The following is a 21,989-nucleotide window of genomic DNA, read 5'->3' as shown; positions in this document are numbered from 1 at the left end:
AAACGAACTAAGCATACCACTTAAAAGAGTGTGATATGTAAACTACTGTGTAGCTAAGCATTTGTGAGAGTCAAGTCTGGATATTTTTTTTTCAAGTTATTGTTTATTAATGTGAGAAAACTCAATAATAAGTCTTCTGAATGTGTTTCTGTCTTGTTGTAAGGTCACATATTCATTTGGTCAACAATGAATGAAATCTGGTGAACATTTCTATTAGACCAGAGTGATGCATTTCTAGTGTGACTGGTGTACTGGTGAAAGGGCACTTGTATGCGTTCTAAACTATAAACCGTGGGCGATTTTCTCGAAGCTTTGTTCATATGGATTATAACATTTGAAATATGAGAATTTAAACAATAACAAGGCATTTATGGAGTGGTAAATCTATCGAAATTCTCATTTGCTTTATTGTACATTTTTGATGTTACATAGTACAGTATGAATTTTGCACTAATTTACCATTAAAAACTCATCTTGAGCAATACTAACGCATGCATTATCAGCAGGTCATGTTGTTTGTTGAAACAAGGCAAATTTACATTTCTCAGTACTGTTCAGAAAGATGGATTCTTATAGCATAATGTTTGGGTTATGGTTAGAGGGCATTTTTTTTTTATTAAGAAATTTGAAGGAAACCAACAGTCACAGTTAGTTTTGCACAGTAATAGTAATTTATGAACCCTTGATTGCATTTGTTCGAACTTTAGTACATACGTAGATTGTATCGTGATGCATTTGTTTTTAATGCTCTATTAAAGTACATATATTAATATATATATTGACCACACCATCGAATTAGTGCATGTAACTCACCATTTTTTTCTGTCAATCTTTTAATATACGCACACAGCTGTCTTGGCACATCTCAGGGAGCCTTATTTTACATTTTGCAAGGTTCCTAAGATGAATTGAGTCACATATTTCTGAATCATCAAAACAAATCTAAAAAGCTTGTTTAAAACCTTCTGAACCTATTTGTTTTCCTTCTCCCCCCCAAAACAACGTTGAAGAGTTTTGTTACATGTTATATAATTCTATGAAAAGGAATTTCTGTGTATATATACGCACACACAAGTTGTACTTGTACAGATCAATGTGCAGGGCATGGCTTGCTGAAAACAATTTTGTTGTGCATTCATGCATTTTATTCCCTGAAGATGCAAATCGTACTGTATTCAAAAGTATATTAGATGTTACGTCATGTCAGGGTGATGGGCGTCATTGTCACGTGATCCCAAAACGGAAATGGTGGAAATGTGCGTAATTACGTCATATCCTATTCCAGGGATATAAAAAAGAGCCGCCACTACTACTAAAACGAACATTGAATGTTCTTGCTTCAACAGTGATTGAACGGAACTTCTACCGGTCTTTTTGACGCTACAGCACTTTCGTATTCATTAGACTACCAAATACCTCTTCTCTTTGTACTTTCTTTTGTAAGAAAAGACAAAACATTAGCTAAGATGGATTCTCAAGTGCGTCAGAACTACCACCGCGAATGCGAGGCCGCCGTAAACCGAATGGTGAACATGGAGATGTTCGCCTCCTACACCTACACTTCAATGGTAAGAAAAGTACTTTTTTTTTTTTTTAATTAAATCTTTGTTGCCAGTGACGAAATGTTCGACGGTGAGTGGCTTGATTGTGTGCTCTTGTTCATCCCAACTTGACATACAAATCCGCCTTTTTGCGGTTGCCTTACTCTTGTGTTTGAGCAGTTAACATGCTTTATACCAGCATACTGCTCATGATTAAATGGCTTTCTTTCTTGTAAGACTGTTCAGCGCATAATTAGGTTGGCTGATTAGACTTCTGCACACTAGTAGGACAACGTTACTGATTTTTATAACTGGACCTGTTTTTGTATTTCACCAGGCCTTTTACTTTGACCGAGATGATGTGGCCCTCCCAGGCTTTTCCCATTTCTTCAAGGAGAACAGTGAGGAAGAGAGAGAGCATGCCCACAAACTGCTGTCCTTCCAGAACAAACGAGGTGGCCGCATCTTCCTCCAGGATATCAAGGTATGTGTTCTCACCACACTCTTCCACTTAAGTCGATAAACAATGTCCCATTTTGTTAAAATTTCTCACGGACTGTATTCTTGTAGAAACCAGAACGTGATGAGTGGGGTAGCGGGCTTGAAGCAATGCAGAGTGCCTTGCAGTTGGAGAAAAATGTCAACCAGGCTTTGCTGGATCTGCACAAACTGGCCTCTGAGCACGTGGACCCTCATGTAAGGGATTTTTATAAATTTCAAGAACTTGTTTCATTCTGGCCACATCGGATAGTTTTCCTAATGGTTTCCTGGTTCTCTGGCGTCCACAGCTGTGCGACTTCCTGGAAACCCATTACCTGAACGAGCAGGTGGAGGCCATTAAGAAGTTGGGAGACTACATCAGTAACCTGACCCGCATGGATGCGCAAAACAACAAGATGGCCGAGTACCTGTTTGACAAGCACTCTCTGGGCGGCAAGAGCTAAATGCAAAGGCTCTTGTGTTTTTGGAAGCCTGTTGCTGCCATCTTATGACTGGGCCTCAACATTTGTGTTCTGTCACGCTAATCTAGTTAACATGGGTTCGTGGTTGCATGAAATATTGATTTGTTCAAATGCACAAGTGGTGTTCTGAATAAAAAAGGTTTGGCTGGACTTTAGTGTTTCTTGACTTCTTTTTTTTTTTTTTTTTTTTTTTTTTTTTTTTTTTTTTTTTTTTTAAATACCATATCCCATAGATGGTACTGTTACAGCCTAACCTTTGAGCCTTAAAAATGTGGTTATTTGCTAGTCTTCATAGTGTATGGCTTGGGAGATGCAATACAAATGCAGAAGTGCTTGCTGCGTCTAGTTGACTTTAATATTGACCATGACCTTTTGTGCAGGGGAAGAATCCCTCAACAGCACAAACCCAAGTGACTTTGGGAAATGGCCTTTTCTGACTGATCACGATGGCTAAAATGAAAGCTCTTTGACGTGTCCCAATTTTTCCACATAATGGTGCCTTTTTTTTTTTTTTTTTTTCAAGATGTATCAACTTTGAGCTTGTCATTGCTTCATTAGGACTACATGCTTATTTTGGGTTGCCAAATTGGGCAAAATGTTTTGCATTACAATTGTGCAATGGTAAATCAGCTTTCACTCATAGTGCTTCTCTACATTAAAGGTGTCAAAAGGTTTTAAAGCTGTTTCATTTAGTCAGCAGAGCAACAGGGCCTTCAGTAGCTTGCTCAAGCACACTGGCTGGTCAGAAAGATGAAGTGAACCCACAACCTTGGGCTCGGAGACTCCTTCTTTGCAGGTCTAAACCCTGACCTACATTTACAATCTGTTGTGTGAAATTGTATTACTGTATTCTCAGCAGTCCGTTTTCTCTTGGGTGCATTGCTTTTCAGCACTGTATGTGAATGGCTTTTTTTTTCCCCTCCAATAAGACTTTACCCACTTAAGTGTTGCCTTGTCCATTTAACATGGCCTCTATTTAGTATTCAAGATCTCATTCATTGATTAAAAATTGTTTTGGAGGTTTTCACCCTGAAATTTCTTGTTTCTTGGCCCTACCTCATGTCTTTTTTTTTGTCTCTTGGCATTTTTCTTTTTGAATTAGTAATCATGACACAGTGTCATATTTTTTCCCCTCTGTCTGTCTGTCGGCTCATTGTGGGTGAACTCACATGCTTTATTTGATCCATGTCTCCCATTTCTGGTCACAAAGACAGTGACACCTGTACAGACGGAGGGCAATAGTTTGGTTTGTCAGTTTTGGACACTTAATCCACTGATCATTATTTGAAGTTCACAATGTTGTACTTATTTTAAGGCTCTCAAAATTAACAATCAAAATATGGTGCAGATAGATTTGCAATGTCATTAAAATATTTGAAGCCTTAATAATCATTGTTTTCTCGTGTGCTTTATCACTTCCTGCAGCCATCCTCCTCATGTGGTCACACTACCCCAGTTGCTCTGGACTATGCGAAGTTTAGAATTGATGCACCCCCATTCATCATTCCGGATGAGACTGTCGGGTGTGACATCTTTTAAGTGGAGGTTTAAATTAAATTAATTTTGATTAAATCATATAATTAACAAAATTACATGAAATACAATGATGTTTTTCACTCTTTGTGTCGTGAATCTTTATCATGCTTTTACATTTTATTGTATTTTTTTAGTCAAACTATTGAAATAGAGCTTTACATGTTCTTTGAATTTATTAATTGGTTAAGATAAACCAGCACCACGTTATGGTGTCAAAGTACAAACATTTTCAGATTACTAGATATACAATGGATAGTTTTCTTCATTGAGTTATTGTTTTCAAAGTAACCACACTTTCACAATAAGCAGAACTTCTTAATTCAGAGATTTTAACAGGAGTGTATGACCTTTTTAAGTGGAATTTGTTATTCCGTAGAGACGCATAGGCCAAAACTGCATAGAGTTCAGCTTGTTATCGCGATATTATGTAACCTTTCTGGCAGTTTGGGCTTTTTATTAGTTAATGTCTAACTTGACATGACTTGTTGGGAATATCTAAAAAGAACTACATTGATACCTTGTATACACGGGAATCACCCTTCCCTGTCTATCAAAATCAAACACGGTGTTCTCCAAAAGTACTGACAAACCTGGTTGACCCAAGGCCTGTATTTTGCAGGAAAACAATCTTACAGCACACCAATAAACAAAACTTCATAAAACTATATGTACAGTATGTATTTTGTGTGAATGGGAACAGGTGGAAACACACGAAAATTTGACTTTATGCAATGCAATACAAGTGGGGAGACGAGCATCAACTCCATCCTCAAAAAAGCCCAACAAAGGAAATACTTCTTGTAGCCTGTCATAAGAGCTGCTGAGACAGTTCTACACGGCTGTTATCGCACCGGTACTGTTTACCTCCATCACAGTCTGCTTTGGTGCTGCCACAAAAAAAAGAACAAAATCAGACCGCAATGGACAATCAATGGATGAATGGATGAACGGATGTTTGGCACCACTCTACCCACTATTGAAGACTTACACGCCACTCAACCTAAGTCCACTGCGGGCAGGATTCTTTCATACCCTGCACGTCCTGGCCACCAGCTCATCCAGCTCCTTCCCTTGAGTAGCCGCAACCAATCAATGCAAATCAAAACTAGCAGGCATTCAAACATTTTTTTTTCCCTGTTTCAATTAAGTCAATAAATTCTTGATCAGCGAACCTATTATTTTCTGGCTTGGGCTGTTGTTGCGGCACACCTTGGCCAATCACTATTAGCATTAGTAAGATATACTGCACTATCACACGATTCGTCACTTTAAACTGCACCGTTTGCACAATTGTCATTGCTCTGGTCTATAACGGTGAACCGCAAATAAACGGATAAGGTCGCTCTGTATAAGTTTAACATAATGTGTGTGTGTGGGGGGGCTTGACTCAATATAACTGCTCTAAATACTAGAAGAGTCTGCATCTTTGCACAACTGTGATTCTTATAAGAAATAGTTACCTGATACAGTAATTGAATGTCTATTGTTCTTCAGAATATATCCACTTTTTGATCATATTATTTGCACTGTATGCAGTTTTAATTGTCTTTTTAAAAATGTTTTGTCATTTTTATTGCTTTGATGCTGTTTTAAATGTTTTATTTCTTTGTTTTCAAATGCCTTTGATCATGTAAACCAAAATGAGTTACAGTACCTCGTGTATGAAATGCGCTATACAAATAAATTTGCTTCGCTTTGCTTCATTCTTCTTCTCTGTACACAACATGAATGTCATAACAGGGCAGCGCCGACTGCCGGAGACAAATTCCTTGTGTGTTGTTACATATTTGGAGATTAAATCTGATTCTCATTCTGTAAAACACACACAAAAATACCACAATGTTGTGAAAGGGGGCCTATTTTTCTGATTAATATCTATTTCTAGAGCCACAACGTAACTTGAATTTGTAAGTTGGAGCGCAAAGCAGTCTGTAACCTAAGTTATTACAGCACCTAAGTTTTCCCCAAAAATATTTGTATGAAAAACACTTCTCAGCCATAGTTAAATAAAATAAATAAATGAAATGGAATACATCAGGCGAGGAAGTAACTAAGCATTCCTTCTTGTGCTACAAGGTGAGATTCTGGTACCGCTGTGCAAACTCATTAGTTGCTCACTGTTCATGATTTCAAAACATTCCATGTCACTACTGTACGGTTCTAAACCTAGGTACCTGTATATGCTTTTTTTTTCTGGGGGACTGGATTTATGTTTGTTGCTGAATGTTTAGTTGTTGTGTGTGCTAAATGACAGTGGTTGGCAGTGCTCTGTCTTGAGGCATTCCTGTGTTCAGATCTGCTCGCAGGCTTGGTGAATGTCATTACAGGAAGAAGAGACCAGTCGACTCACCCTTCCGTTCCGGAAGAGATGTGGCGAAACGCCGTCCAGTGGGAGAGTGTGTGTTTTCTACGGTATAAAAAGACAACGCAAAGACTACGTATAAGCGAAAGATACAAAAAAAAAACATTCTGGTTGTGAAGTTTTATGATGAAAGGCAAGTTAAAGATTAAACCGACATTTGAAAGTGAACTAACTGCTGTTGAAGGCCAATCATAAGTGAATAATGGGGCTTCACACGTATACTGCCGTCAAAAATGATTGCCCCCTTTCTCAAATTCTTATATTTTTGCAGGGTTTCCCTACTTTAATGTTCAAATTCACTGCTTTCACATTGAAAATGTATAAACATGAGACAATGTATAAACCTGAGTCTGTCATGTACAAAAGTACATTAGCTTAACCTGGCAGCGTTTAACACCGTAATGGAAGAAGGACAAAAACCGTTAACTTGAGAGCATGAAAAACCCCACACTATTGACAACTTAAAATTTTATTTTTAGGTGAATAATCAATCATATTGAATAGGGTTATTGAACCCAAACTAATGGTAATAACTTGTGGAGTAGGACAGCATTGTGTGTATGTTTGAGTGGTACACCAATTACCTCCAGCATTCCCAAAACATGCATGTTACATTGATTAAGCGCTAAAATATCCATGAGTGTGCATGTGAAGTGAATTGTTGCCTATGGGCTTCTCGTCCAAAGTCAGCTTTAGAGCACCTCTGACCTGATATAGATTGGAAGTGTGTAATTTATGAAATTTACTGCCAAATATAAAGCAGAAGCCTGACCTTTAGCTTTTGCTTTGTATGTAGTTTTTAGATATAATTCTCCCATGTTAAACATGTCTATAAGAATTATTTAGAGGTGTATTTGACAAGTATGACAAGGGGTCAAGGGAGGTCACTTAATACACAGTACTTAAAGGACCTGTTTTGTGTTAAGTGACAGAATTACATCTACAAGCCTAACAATGGATATTTTAACAAAACAAGCCCAAAAGTAGATTGTGTAAAACGAGGGAAATAATGGTACCAGGCCTCCTTGTCCCACAATGAATGTTTTGCAGTTGTGACACTTGCTCATCAACGCTCCGTATATATCTTATGGACTCTTGGCTTTTTGCTTTTCATGTCATCAAGTGTCGAGGTCAACTTCCTGTCAACCATGCCCTGTCCTGGTCACAAGATCCCTCCCACTCATTGCCAAAAAGACAGACGACAGCTTGAACTTTCAGAATGAGTCATGACAATGACACAGCAAAATCTCGAGTTGAAACTGATACGAGACTTTTAAGGAATGAGCCACCAGCAAAAACTAAACGTGGGCCAAGAGGGTGGGATACGTAAACTGCTGAGTCACTGTGACTCAGCAATTGTGAGAGCCAAGTCTGGATAGTTTTGTTTCTCAAGTTATTGTTTATTAATTTGAGAAAACCCAATTATGAAAAGTCTTCTTAATGTGCGTCTGTCTTTTTTGTTGTCAGGTCATATATTCATACTTGGTGAATCTGCTGAACATTTCTTTTAGATCAGAGTGATGCAATTCCGGTGTGACTTGTGGACTGGTGAAAGGGCAGTTGTATGCGTTCCAAGCTATAAACCGTGGGCGAGTTTCTAGAAGTTTTGATAATATGCATTATGACATTTGAAATCAGAAAATCAAAACAATAGCAAGTCATCCAGAAAGTGGTAAATCGAAAGGAATTTGTGTATACTTTAATGTAACTACACTTTTGGTGTTACAAAGACCGCAGTGTGAGTTTTGTACTCTAATTTAGCACCAAACCTATGTTATTGAGCAACACTAAAAGCACATATTATCAGGTCATGTTGTTTATTGACCCAAGTCAAATTTACTTAGGTTTCTTAGTACTGTTCATAAAGATGACAAATCCTAATAGCGTTACATTGTTGCAGTTAGAAAGCATGTCTTTTTTTTAAAACTTGAAAGTACTACTTAAATTCATTACAATGTGAAGGAAACCAACAGTCACAGTTATGCGTTTGTCAGAACTTTAGTGTGTAGATTTCAACGCGATGCATTTTTTTAAATGCTCTATTAAAGCACATATATTACTGTATTTTTTGACAACTCCACCGAATCGGTGCATGTAACTCACAAAATATTTTGAACTATAAATCTTTCATATAAATACACAAATGCACTTGGCTTATTTTATATTTTGCAAGTTTCCTAAGATGAATTTACTTGCATTTCTATTTGTTATCAATCCTCCTGTGACATCCAAAAAGCATGTTTAAAACGTTCTTACCTTATTTGTTTTCCCCTCCCCCACAAAAAACAACATATATACACACACACAAGATGTACTTGTACAGATCAATGTACAGGACAAGGATTGCTGAAAACACTTTTACACTTAAATCAACATTTTATCACCTGAAGACGCAAATCGCACAAAAGTAGAAACCACATGACAAACAAGTCAGGCTGATGGCGTCATTGTCACGTGATCGCGAGAGATCCTATTGGCGGATATGTGCGTCATGACATCATCGCTCCAGGGATATAAAAAGGAGGTGCCACTGCTCTATTGTTCCACAGTGAAACGACTCTTGGAGGTTCTTGCTTCAACAGTGCTTGAACGGAACTTCTATCGTCCTTTTTGACTTTACAGCGCTTTTCCACTTGTTAGACTACCAAATACCTCTTCTTTTTGTACTTTCTTTTGTAAGAAAAGACAAAATACCAGCTAAGATGGAGTCTCAAGTGCGTCAGAACTACCACCGCGAATGCGAGGCCGCCATTAACCGAATGGTGAACATGGAGCTGCTCGCCTCCTACACCTACACTTCAATGGTAAGCGACTTTTTAATTATTGTTGCCAGTGACGAACTCGTCGACGGTAAGTGGTTTGACTGTGTGGTCTTGTTCAGGCCAACTTGACATACAAATGTTCCGTTTTGAAATAAATGGGCATTTCCGGTGTGCGTTTGCTTTGCTCTAATGGACATCGGAGTAGTTAACATGCCCGATACCAACATGGTTAGGATTAAATGGCTTTTTGTCTTTCTAGTGAGACCGTTCAGTGCATAACGAGCACACGTTTGTAACACAACGGCTGACTTCTGCACACTCGTAGGACATTTTACTAGTAAGGTTACTCTGATTTTCATGTAACTTGACCCCCCCCCCCCCTTTAATATCACTAGGCCTTTTACTTCGACCGAGATGATGTGGCCCTCCCAGGCTTTTCCCATTTCTTCAAGGAGAACAGTGAGGAAGAGAGAGAGCATGCCCACAAACTGCTGTCCTTCCAGAACAAACGAGGTGGCCGCATCTTCCTCCAGGATATCAAGGTATGTGTTCTCACCACACTCTTCCACTTAAGTCGATAAACAATGTCCCATTTTGTTAAAATTTCTCACGGACTGTATTCTTGTAGAAACCAGAACGTGATGAGTGGGGTAGCGGGCTTGAAGCAATGCAGAGTGCCTTGCAGTTGGAGAAAAATGTCAACCAGGCTTTGCTGGATCTGCACAAACTGGCCTCTGAGCACGTGGACCCTCATGTAAGGGATTTTTATAAATTTCAAGAACTTGAGTTTCATTCTGGCCACATCGGATAGTTTTCCTAATGGTTTCCTGGTTCTCTGGCGTCCACAGCTGTGCGACTTCCTGGAAACCCATTACCTGAACGAGCAGGTGGAGGCCATTAAGAAGTTGGGCGACTACATCAGTAACCTGACCCGCATGGATGCGCAAAACAACAAGATGGCCGAGTACCTGTTTGACAAGCACACTCTGGGCGGCAAGAGCTAAATGCAAAGGCTCTTGCATTTTTTTTTTCTTTTTTTTGAAAGCTTGCAGCTGCAATTTTGTGAATGGGCCTCGACATTCACTTTCTCTAGTTAACAGGGTCCACGTTGTTGCATGGGAATATTGGAAATTTGTTCAAATACGCAAGTGGTGTTTGACAGTCTGAATAAAAAAAAAATAAAGTTTGAGCTGGATTTTTGTTTCTTGGTTTTTTTTTTTTTTTTTTTTAGTAGTTAACCATTTGGCCTTTGTAAACACAAAAATGCAGATGTGTACCAGACAGGTTGGTATTTGGAAGCTTTTATAGTGTATGACTTGCTCTACAAATGAAGAACTGTTAAATTGTAATTATCTTCAGGCTGAGTATTGAACATAACCGTTGTGCAGGAAAAATTACTCAACAGTGCATAGACTTCTGAAAATGGGCCTTTTCTTGCTTGAGATATATGCTAACTTTTTTTTTTTGACGTTCCCACTCCGAATAGGAGTCCTAATTTTTCTCCACAAGGTGGCGCCGTTTTACAATTTATATTCTGTCACTGTATCGTTAGGACCACATGCTTATTTGGGTTGTCAAACTGGGGGGCGACGACACCTCTGTAGTGTGGCTGTCTTTCACTGCAATTGCGCAGTGGTGAATGGGCTTTCACTTGGATAGTGTTTTTCTGAAAGTTTGTCAAAAGGTGGGTGTTTCTGTAACTTGCTCAAGGACATACTGCCATAGTCACAACTGGAAGTCAACCCACAACCTTGGACTTGAAGACTCCTTCCTTGCAGGACTAAACCCTGGCCTATATTTACAATTTGGTCAAGTTGTATTAATGTATTCTCAGCAGTCATTTTTCTCTGCGGTGCATTGCTTTTCAGTACTTTTTTTTTTTGATCCAGTAAGATTTCAGCTACTTAAATGTTGCCATGTCCATTTAATCTGCCCTCGGCCTTCAGAATCACCAGTGCTGGTTGATAAACTATTAGTACTTAGATTGTGATCAGATTTAAATTTGACGAGAATTTTTCCACCCACTGACTGCTTTGCCAGTCAAACTTAACTTTTGATATATTCATGTTTTGTCGTGTCATGTTAGTAAAACATATGTCAATTAAAAAGTCTTGCAGATAGGTTTTGCATGTGCCAACAGCGCTGAAAATAGTCACTTGTTCACTTCATCACTCTGACCATCAAAGATGTGCTTGATGGAGTTTCTCATCTGCCCATTTTGTACCAACTAGACCTTTCCACCCCTGGCTCAAAAAATAATTTTCCAGTGAATCATAGATGGGTCGAATGCTGTCCACTGTTTAATGAGGTCACTTGAGTTTCTGATGCTTTTGGCTTTGATTGAGAATGTATTGATGGTCAATACTGTATTTAAAAATGTACCACATTGTGTGTGCTTGAAAAAAAAAACAGTTTGAGTTACTTTTACCAACTATTCCACATGGCACTCTATAATAGTCCCTTTGAAAAAAAAACCTGCAGGATTTTTAGTCAAACGTACAAAAACATAGCATCTCAGGTTTTTTTTTAACCAAATGTGCAGTGTGGGCAGTAAGTAGTTGTCACTGAGGGATAATGAGGAGATTAAAAAAGAGGAAGGGGGAGGGGAGATAGAGAGTCGTGGACAACGACCTCTCTTTAGTCTGCGCCATCGGATTGGAGCGCAACACATTTGGATGCATAATATTATGAAAAGTGAAAGAACGGACTACTGAGACAAAGATTGGTGAGTCATTATCTATATTGCAAGGTTAACTTTTAGTCACCTTTACATGGTTAACTTGACATGACCTTTCATGTACAAAAAAGATCCTTCACAAAACTAAATAAAAGCTAAAATAAAATTGATGATTAATTCCTCTTAAAAATATTCACCCTATAGATTCCTGAGTGTGGTAAATTAGAAGCCACGGTAATGTACTGCAGGTTTCTTTGTGCTGTCTTCCATGATTAAAAAGCTCTTTTCCTCAATTGTGTTCATTCAACAACCAAGCTTGAGAAAAACGTTAGATGTGATGCAAAACAAACGCATGTCTCCTAAAATTGCAAACGCTTAGTTTGAGTGGCTTAGTGGTTGCTGCGATTCTCACCGATTTACTGTGTTGACAACTTGCTCAGATGACCTGCAGTGTCCGTTTCCACATTGCAGTAGTACAACCACCACCGCTTCTATTGTTGAATTGTATACTTTCTGCATGTGTTTGATATTGGAAAATAACCATTGCTTCGCAGGTTTGTATTTTTTTTTTTTTTTGTAGACTTATAAGAAATGTGGAGTCACTGACGGTGTAGTGGTACGCACGTCTGTAGCGTGGGATCGATTCCCTCTCATGATGGTGTCGATATCTGCCCTGTGACTGACTGGCGACCAGTTCATGGTGTTGTCTGCCTTTCGTCTGAAGGTAGCTGGGATAGGCTCCATCTTTCCTGTGACCCTTGTGAGGATAAGCGGCTTGGATAATGCATGGATGGATATAAGAAATGTTTAGTGTTAAAAAGAATCTGCTAACTGAAAGCAAACAAAAACATGTACTCCAAAGAATGTGTATTAGCTTTATGTTTATGTAAGAATAAAGTTCCACAAGCAAACAACATTTGAGATCTGCATGGAATAATTAAAAAGAGACATTTGCAGTAACTCCTTTAAAGCTTTTGGTATATAGCAGAAGGCGATCTCTAAACACAAAGGACGTATTGGTCTGTAAAGTGCAAGGGGATAGCAGTACTGAAGCAGTACAAACCTCTTGCAACATGTCTAATAAAGCCAAATACCTGTTCTGTGCGAACAAATTTAAAGAGATATACTTAAGATTGGTGGCACGGTGGGTCAGCTGGAAAAGCGTTGGCCTCAAAGTTCTGAGGTCCCGGCTTCAATCCCCATCTGTGTAAAGTTTGCATGTTCTCCCCGTGCCTGCACGGGCTTCCTCAGGCACTCCCGTTTCCTCCCACTTCCCAAAAACATGCAACATTAATTGGACACTCTAAATTTCCCATAGATGTGATTGTGAGTGTTGCCGTTTGTCTCCATGTGCCCTGCGATTGGCTGGCAACCAGTTCAGGGTGTACCCTGCCTCCTGCCCGTTGACATCTGGGATAGGCTCCACCACTCCCTGCTACTCTTGTGAGGATAAGTGGCAAAGATAATGGATGGATGGATATATTTTGGATTGTTTTGTGTCAATTTGCTCATTAGCAGGTAGTTCTGCTGTTTAACTAGCATTAGCTCATAAACGTCTCTGTTGCATGATGGGACATGGATAGGCAATCACTATTTTTCCCATGTTACACTTACAGCTATCTCCTTTTTTCATTTTCCTTCTGTTGTACATGTCCAAATTGATACGTTTTCTACATTTTGTTGTACTGTCGACATATTTGGTACCCTACTTGTATGGGGCCCTATTAGAGGGCTCTTGGACTCCCAACATGTCATCGAGGGTCCGTTTAGAGTTGTGCCATTGATATAGACCAGTACTGGCCATCTGGCAGAAGTGGGACCACCAGCCAGCAACAGCTTGTAAGTGGTGCCAATGTGTCAGGGTGACCACCCTTTCTGTCTAGTTTGGCAGTAGCTCTCTATGAGGATAAGAGCCCAATGAGAAAACGCATTTTGGTGTCATGCACGAAATTTCAGTAAGTAAGGTAACCCAGTGAGGTCACATGGCACCATCACCCAGTCCAGTTTCTACATCAGTGCTAAGGGCAAAACCAAGAACAAACGTCGCTGTATATTGTATACACTGTATCATAACACACACACCGACACGCATACCCATGCAAATCATCTGTTTACACAATTCCAAGAGATAAAATGGGTCAGATGTTGTTTTAGAAATTTGACGTGTAAGTGATGAGGCCATTCTCTTTGTCGAGGGTGAAGGATTACTGACCCACAGAGAAGGAAATCTCCAAAGGGGGTGGAGACTCAGAAAAAAAAAAACAGTAGTTAATTTGTTTCAATCCTGGGATTTTTGGATTACCCTGACTACTTAATCTTGTTACAATGGTGCGCAGGGACGTCTGCGTTATTGAGTGTGACATTAAATGCTGTGTGGGCTCAAGTCACAGCTTGAAATTCCCACAGATTGTTTTGTAATGGTGACACTTCAAGTTTATTTTAGATGTACTGTACACATCTTTTAAACTATGTAACTATAACTACAAGGGCAATGAAATATCAATAACACTCAGTGTTGCTATGGCACTCTCTGTTCCTTTAATTAGCCTGCGAGGATAAAGAAAGTTTTCCAAATCTGAATCTAAAATACATTTAATCCGGTAAGGGAAATTGAATAAATATGTTAGAATTTATGTAGGTGTGGAAACTCCAACTGAAATGGCTTTGAAATCATACCAAATTTAATAATAAAAGCTTATAATAGTTTTATAAAAGTATATATACTGGAGTACACTACACACAAACATCATGCCCTCAATAATTTGATGTTGTACACTACACTTAATACAATAGTATTACAACGTTGTAAGATGTAATCAATGGTAATTACCTTTTTTGAACTGTGTATATTTTTTTTCATTGGAGATAAACATTTACCACTAGTAGTCAGATTCCTCACTTCCCCATAATTGTAATTTTGACCCCCTTGAGAGTGCTACCTTGCTCCTGTGGTGGACTAGATAGGGCCCCAGCTCCCAAGGTTTGACACCAGTGGTATACTGTGTATTGAAAAATGGCTGTCACTTACCTTGTCACGTGGCTTTCTACTTTCAGGCGCTCAAAATGCTGCGATTGCTAAGCAACACGGGGGCGCGACTCCCCAGGGCGGCAGAAGAGGAGACCAAAGAGCCCCCACCGGCCCCGCCGCCCTCACATCACTCCAACCATCAGTTTGCAAGCATGAAGAACAAATTCTTCAACGAGCTCACGCACTTGCCCAGTAAGTGAACACACACACACATACGCACATGCAGTGCTTCGTTCGACATTGACCCGTCCAAAATACTCCAATGCTGTGTTCCCTCACTGTGTTGGTGTTCACCTATTCCAGATACATTTTTTTTCATTTTCATATTGTACAGAAAAAAAATTAACTGTTGAAACTTTTGCAGCTTTAATAAAAAAATAAAAACTGAAATAGCACACAACCAAAAGTATGAAAACCCTTTAGTGTGACACTCATATACCTAACTCGGGTGCTACTATTTGTTCTTATCATGGTTGGGATAGTTCCGTACCTACATTGGAGTCCGGCTTTGTTTGATTAGACTGAACAAACTGAGCAATCCGGCGAGAGATGTAAAGAAGAACCCAAATGTCACTGTGACAGAGCTCCAGAGATGCAGGCCGAAGATGGGAGAACGTTCAAGAAAGTCAACCATTACTGCAGCCCTCCATCACTCGGGGTTTATGAGGGAGTGGACGGACAGAAGCCTCTCCTAAAAAAAAAACCAAACATTTGAAGGACTCCAAGATGGTGAGAAATAAGATTCCCAGGACCAAAACCTTCTCCGTTGTGCTCAAAACCTCAGAGTGGGTTCACCTTCCAACAAGACGCTGACCCTACGCGCAAAGCTAAAATACCGAAGGTGTGGCTTCAGAACAACTCCGTGATTATTCTTGAACTGGCCAGCCAGAGCCCTGACTGAAATCCAATTGAGCATAAAGACCTGAAAATGGCTTCCCACCAACAACTTAAGCATCTGCAAGGAAGAATGGCAGATGATCCCTGAATTCAGGTGTGGAAAAACTTGCATAATTCACAAAAAGAATCATGGCTTTATTAGCTCAAAATGGTGCTTCTTCTAAATGTTGAGCAAAGGGTCTGAATAATTATGGCTGTGTGATATTTCAGTTTTTCTATTTTGACAAATCAACTTTCAAAACAATCCCCACCGCCCCCCATCAATATGGGGTGGGGTGAACAGTAATGAGAAAAAAAGGTAGTTAAATGATTTCAGCAAATGGTTGGAAATTAACAGAGTGAAAATTTTTAGATTGTCAGAATACTTTCCGTACCCACTGAATGTTTAAGAGCCGTTTAAGAGTATAGAACGTTTAGAAGCACATCTAGGGGGCTCATCGTTGTGTGGGAAAGATAAACGAGAGATTACTGTATTAGAAACAGCTCGCAATGCATATTGTTAATAAAAACAGAGCATTATTACAGTACATGGCAGAATTTATGATACCACACTCTTGTCTTGATTACTTGTCCCTCTAATACCTGTTTGCATCATCTTAGTCACGGCAAATCACTATCCATCATTTGTCATCTCACTTTCCTTTTTTCCTCCCCTCATTGTCATGTGACCACTGTGCTCGGCTCCAGATCATAAACTCAATTGTAAGTACCATTCCATGAGACCCCGTTTGGTTTTGAACACAAATCTAAATTAGCTTGTCCAGTCTCGTCTTGTTGTCAATTTCTGGTTCCAGTTATGCTGCACCAATAAGGCACAGATGCAGCCAATGGCCCTCAGCTTGGGACCAGCCAGCATCTTTCTGCATTGCACTTAACACTCCCTCCTTCTTTTTCAAGTGCCCATGTGGGCAGTGGGCGCCATTGTAGTGGTCGTCATTGCCCTCATTGCCTGCATGGGATTCTGCATTTACAAGAAGTGCATCAACAAGAGCAAGAAGCCCAAGAAGGTCAGAGAAAGGAAAGCTGGGCGAGGACGCAAAAAGAAGGAAACAGAAGGAGAGGAGGGAGAGGAAAAGAAGGTGAGAGAAATTGGCTTCGGTCACATGACACACTTCAATCACTGTATTTGGATTTTTAATTATTTTTTTTTTGTGGATAAGACACAACTTGATACTGCAGAGGCCCATATCAGTTATCATTAGGTTTCAACATTGTTTATCTACAGTAGTTGTTCATTTTCTACAGTGCCAGCCCATCTCAGAACACATACTGGATAAATAAATGAGGTTTTAAAATATCACATACTCATCCATGGACAAACCTAACATGCATAGTTTTGGAATGTTACCATAAGCATGGCGGTAAGGTGCAAACTCAACAGAGAGCCTGGATTCAAACCGCCGATCTCAGAACTGTGAGGCAGATGTTCTAACCACTCATTCATCATGTCCCTTCTAAACACCTCCTTAACTCTAGTAACATACAAACAAACAAAAAAAGCAAGTATTAAATCAGATTTATGAAATGTCAAATGTCCAAATGATAACAGCACTCCGTTTCGCAAACAAATCAAGTAAAATTGCTAATAAATTCAATTCTATAGTTTATGTAGGGACAATAGCTAAGAATTCTATTTTGTGCTGTGTAATTATTGTCTTGCACACTATTTGAATTAGATATTTAAATTTCTTACCTCCATAAATTGGGTGGTACGGTGGGATAGCTGGTAAAGCGTTGACCTCACAGTTCTGAGGACCCGGGTTCGATCCCGGCCCCACCTGTGTGGAGTTTGCATGTTGTCCCCGAGCCTGCGTGGGTTTTCTCCGGACACTCTGGTTTCTTTCCACATCTCAAAAACATGCAACATTAATTGGACACTCTAAATGGCCCCGATGTGTGATTGTGCGGCTGTTTGTCTCCATGCCCCCTGCAATTGACTGGCAACCAGGGTGTACACTGCCTCCTGCCCGTTGACAGCTGGTATAGGTTCCAGCACTCCCCGCGACCCTCGTGAGGATAAGCGGCAAAGAAAATGAACAATGCAGATATCCCCAATGTATGATGAAAAAAAAAACTGTACAAATCTTTATTAATTATTAATAACAGTATACTTTCAACCCAGACTCACTGGTAATGTCACGATGCTGAATTCCCCCCCACATTATCGGAACAATAACTTTTACGGCCATAAAGAGTCAATGTTAAGTGATTCTCGTTACAAAATGAGGACGTTCCATAATATTTGACACATCTGCTTACAGCTTGCCTGACTGTGGTTCTTATAGGAAGGGGAGGAAGGGAAAGAAGAGGAGGAGAAAGAGAACTTTGGCAAACTGGAGTACTCATTGGACTACAATTTCACTGATAACCAGGTATAGTATACTCATATCTCCTATCAGACGTGTACGCCTGGCTAACAGTCAGACTAACGTTGCTTCTCCTGCCGGTCGCTGCAGTTGATAGTGGGGATCCTGCAGGCTCAGGACCTGGCAGCTATGGACATGGGCGGAACTTCAGACCCGTACGTTAAAGTCTACATGCTGCCTGACAAGAAGAAAAAGTTTGAGACCAAAGTCCAGCGCAAGAACCTCTGTCCTGTTTTCAATGAGACCTTCATCTTCAAGGTGTGCCGTCTTGTTTGGAAAAGAACCAAACGTTAGTATTGCTACTATACTTTTTCAAAGTTGTTGTTTTCGGCCCGCCAGATACCCTACACAGAGTTGGGTGGTCAGACGCTAGTGCTTCAGGTTTTCGACTTTGACCGTTTTGGCAAACATGACGTCATCGGCGAGATCAAAATTCCCATGAACACTGTGGACCTTGGACAACCGATTCATGAATGGCGGGATCTGATCGGAGGAGAGAAAGAGGAGGTGGCTTATTTTTTTTTTAAAGTTTGTGTCTACTGAGCCTGTACCAAGTCGCATTTGACCCATGCCTACTAAAATGGAGAAACAAAATAGTGGTAGTTGTCAGAATCGTAACTAATGTTACATTTGCTAATACATAATTGGTTGCTTTTGAATAAAGCAAGAGAAGCTTGGGGACATCTGCATTTCCCTCCGCTACGTCCCCACGGCTGGAAAGCTCACTGTTAACATCATGGAAGCCAAGAACTTGAAGAAGATGGATGTTGGCGGACTGTCAGGTGAGGGCGGGAACACGCACAGAAAGAAACTGAAAAAGATGAAGCACAGGTGTCAAACTCAAAGCCCGGGGGCCAGATCCGGACTGCCACATGATTTTATGTGGCCTGCGAAGCCAAATCTTGTGTGTCAACTTACATGATTCTTGTTAAAGAACGTACCAAAAACCCGAAATTTTCATGCCTCATAAAGACAATGTTGCACTATGGAAACATTTTTGTGTTACCAAACATGAACAACAGTTGAAAAAGAAAACATAAATTTTGATTTCTGACTCCAAAACTAGTATATGAGTTTTGTGTAAATATGATAGGCGATTCAAGATCTCTAAGATTTCACAGTCATCACAACCCTCTGAGGGAACCCGTTACTACAATGTGGCCCGTGACAAAAATGAGCTTGATACCCCTGATCTAAAGGAAGGGAAATATGATACAGTACAATAGATGCAATGTATGAATTGCTGTTAATGTACATGCTCACAAGTTTCTTTGATCCGTTTTTCTCTCTTCGACAGATCCTTTTGTTAAAGTGGTGCTGCAGCACAACGGGAAGCGCCTGAAGAAGAAGAAGACGTCGGTGAAGCAAAACACTCTGAATCCATACTTCAACGAGAGCTTCAGCTTCGAGATCCCCTTCTCCCAGATCCAGGTGGGAAAACCCCTGACAAACCACAGAGGAGGAAGTTAAATGAATGTAGACTTTTTTTTGTTACATTTATTTTCCATTGTTACTGCATGAGAACTTTAACCAAGACTACGATGAGAATGTGCATGACACGTATTTTCATCAATTCCCTTTTGAGTTGTACTTGTACAATACTTTTGACAACACAGTATAGAGTAGGTATGTCAAAAAAAATTTTTATGAGCCACGTCGTAGTTGTGACGTCTATCAGAGGGCCGCTATGACTGTGAAGCCATATTCAGTAAATGAAAGATTACGTCATGTGCTGCAATTACATACAGGATACACAACACTGATGAATGACCCGTTTTTATGTCAGAAGGCTTTAGAAACATGTTTTTCAACTATTACATTTCTTTTCGGTGGGCAATTGGTAACAATAATAACAAAAATTCCTGCAGATATCTCAATGGTATTACACCAAAACACGATTTTGATGTGTTTTTGCAGGCTACATAAAATAATGTGGGCCCAGATCTGCCCCCCGGGCCAACAGTTTGACACCTGTGGTATCGATAATAACCACAGTCCAATATTTTCCTTTGGCATGACCACAAATTGGTTTTCTGTCTTTGAACCCCACAGAAAGTCCAGGTGATCATCACAGTGTACGACTACGACAAACTGGGGAGTAACGACCCCATCGGCAAGTGCTGGATCGGTTACGGCGCCTCAGGCGTCGGACTGCGCCACTGGTCCGACATGTTGGCCAATCCGCGCCGTCCGGTGGCTCAGTGGCACGTGCTGCAGCCGGAGGAGGAGGTCGACGCGGCCCTCAAGGCTCCCATCCGCTAACATCACGATTGACCTTGACTCTTTAATATTTTTTCATGTTACAGTACAAGCACAAACAGAAATGGCCATCGTTGTGATTTCGTCATCGTTGTTGTTTTAAAGATGAGATGAATATGACTGATGACTAAGGTTGATAACAGACTTTGAAGTCGCCCAAACCACATTTCAGAGTGGAAAAAGAACACATTTGACAAAGTCAACCTTTCACATACATGATTTCACAGACCTGCACATCCTTTTTTTTATGTGTCTCGACTTTGTCAACGTGGGAAAGTCTGACTGAGCATCATTTTAGGATTGTGACTTTATTATTTCGATAGTCTGTTTTGAAGAAATGCAAAAATATTTGTATTGTACTGTGATTATTTTGTCTTTGCAAAAGAGTTTTAGATGTTTTCTTCTTTTATTTTATGAAAAAAAGTTCTCTATTGGTAAATAAATGGAGATGTATATGCCTAAAAATAGGAAACATATAAATATAGGAAATTCAACATCACTGAATAAATTTACAAGTAAAAATACAGAGGTGTTGTGAGAACTCTTGGAAAACAGCAGACAAAACTGCATCGGCGCAATTTCACAGTCTCACTTTTAAGGTTGTATTATGTGTGACCTCCCACATGTTTACCCTTCACGTAAAAGTGTTTAGTCACATATTTTTATGATTCCCTGACTGTTTCTCTTCATTTGTATGTGAACGTGAAATTGTATGTGATTGCGTGTGTACGTGCGATACGAGATACAAGTAAGTGAAACTTTAATAAATTGAATATTTCAGACAAATGTGGTGACAGATGGTTCTGTGGATTTATTCTCGAGCTCGTTTACCCACATGCACACAAACACGCACACACATGCTCGCACACACAGAGAAACCAATGATACCTGCAGGAAATGTGCCATTTGTATTTTCACTTTCAAGTGTTTGCAATTATAAATAGATTCCCAAAATCCTGTGGATGGAAGCATATGAATGAATCATATTAGTTGATTATACGCACCAAAAAAAAAAAATGCTTATGAGGGGTTATCCTATTTTTGTGGCATTTTATTTTTTTTTTTTTTACATATGAGCAGACTTTTGTGAATGTGCATGTGTGCACATGCAGGTGTTGAGACTGGATTAGCGAGTGTCCTCTTTAGTCCTTGTCTCACGCAGTCCGCCAAACATGTGAGGCAGGAATTAAACCGGGTGGTTGGTACCAGACGGACAGAGACGACACTGACAAGCTTCTTTAAACACAAAAGATATGCTTCATGTTAAAATGTTACTTTTGTGCCTGCACTTGGAGTTATTTACATTTTTTCTCATGAGTTTTTTTTAATGACAACTTTTGGAAGTCAACCATCCTTTTTATTTTAGAGATTTTATATATATATATATATATATATATATATATATATATGTGTATATATACAAAACAACATTTAGCTTCTTTTGTTCACACTTTTTAACAATTAAAACATGTTGAAATATTGCCTGTTGAATTATTAAAGGTTTTCTAACACAGCCGGTTTGACTCTGGAAGATGTTAATAACATTTGCGTTATTTTGTATGAGCAAAATGTGGACATGGGCGTGGAACAAATCAAGTT

General features: G+C 39.6%; 3 protein-coding genes across 3 annotated transcripts; all 3 read left to right on the top strand.

The window, feature by feature from the left end:
• The first annotated feature begins 1,301 nt into the window (after positions 1-1,301).
• On the top strand, positions 1,302-2,653 carry LOC133513934 (ferritin, middle subunit). The gene is made up of 4 exons (XM_061845038.1): positions 1,302-1,568; positions 1,879-2,025; positions 2,112-2,237; positions 2,330-2,653. Exons 1-4 carry the CDS (start codon positions 1,467-1,469, stop codon positions 2,483-2,485), a joined length of 531 nt encoding a protein of 176 aa, XP_061701022.1. The 5' UTR covers positions 1,302-1,466; the 3' UTR covers positions 2,486-2,653.
• A 6,280-nt stretch (positions 2,654-8,933) lies between these two features.
• LOC133514504 (ferritin, middle subunit-like) lies at positions 8,934-10,358 on the top strand. Its single transcript, XM_061846250.1, has 4 exons — positions 8,934-9,205; positions 9,559-9,705; positions 9,792-9,917; positions 10,012-10,358. Exons 1-4 carry the CDS (start codon positions 9,104-9,106, stop codon positions 10,165-10,167), a joined length of 531 nt encoding a protein of 176 aa, XP_061702234.1. The 5' UTR covers positions 8,934-9,103; the 3' UTR covers positions 10,168-10,358.
• Positions 10,359-14,903: 4,545 nt separating this feature from the next.
• Positions 14,904-21,119, top strand: syt5a (synaptotagmin Va). The gene is made up of 8 exons (XM_061846196.1): positions 14,904-15,060; positions 16,663-16,844; positions 18,051-18,137; positions 18,222-18,389; positions 18,471-18,638; positions 18,796-18,913; positions 19,429-19,562; positions 20,184-21,119. Exons 1-8 carry the CDS (start codon positions 14,904-14,906, stop codon positions 20,391-20,393), a joined length of 1,224 nt encoding a protein of 407 aa, XP_061702180.1. The 3' UTR covers positions 20,394-21,119.
• The last annotated feature ends 870 nt before the right edge of the window (positions 21,120-21,989 follow it).

Source organism: Syngnathoides biaculeatus, chromosome 16, assembly GCF_019802595.1.
Source record: "Syngnathoides biaculeatus isolate LvHL_M chromosome 16, ASM1980259v1, whole genome shotgun sequence".
NCBI lineage: Eukaryota > Metazoa > Chordata > Actinopteri > Syngnathiformes > Syngnathidae > Syngnathoides > Syngnathoides biaculeatus.
Note: the sequence above shows the minus strand (reverse complement) of the source record. Positions and strands in the feature narration are given on the sequence as shown.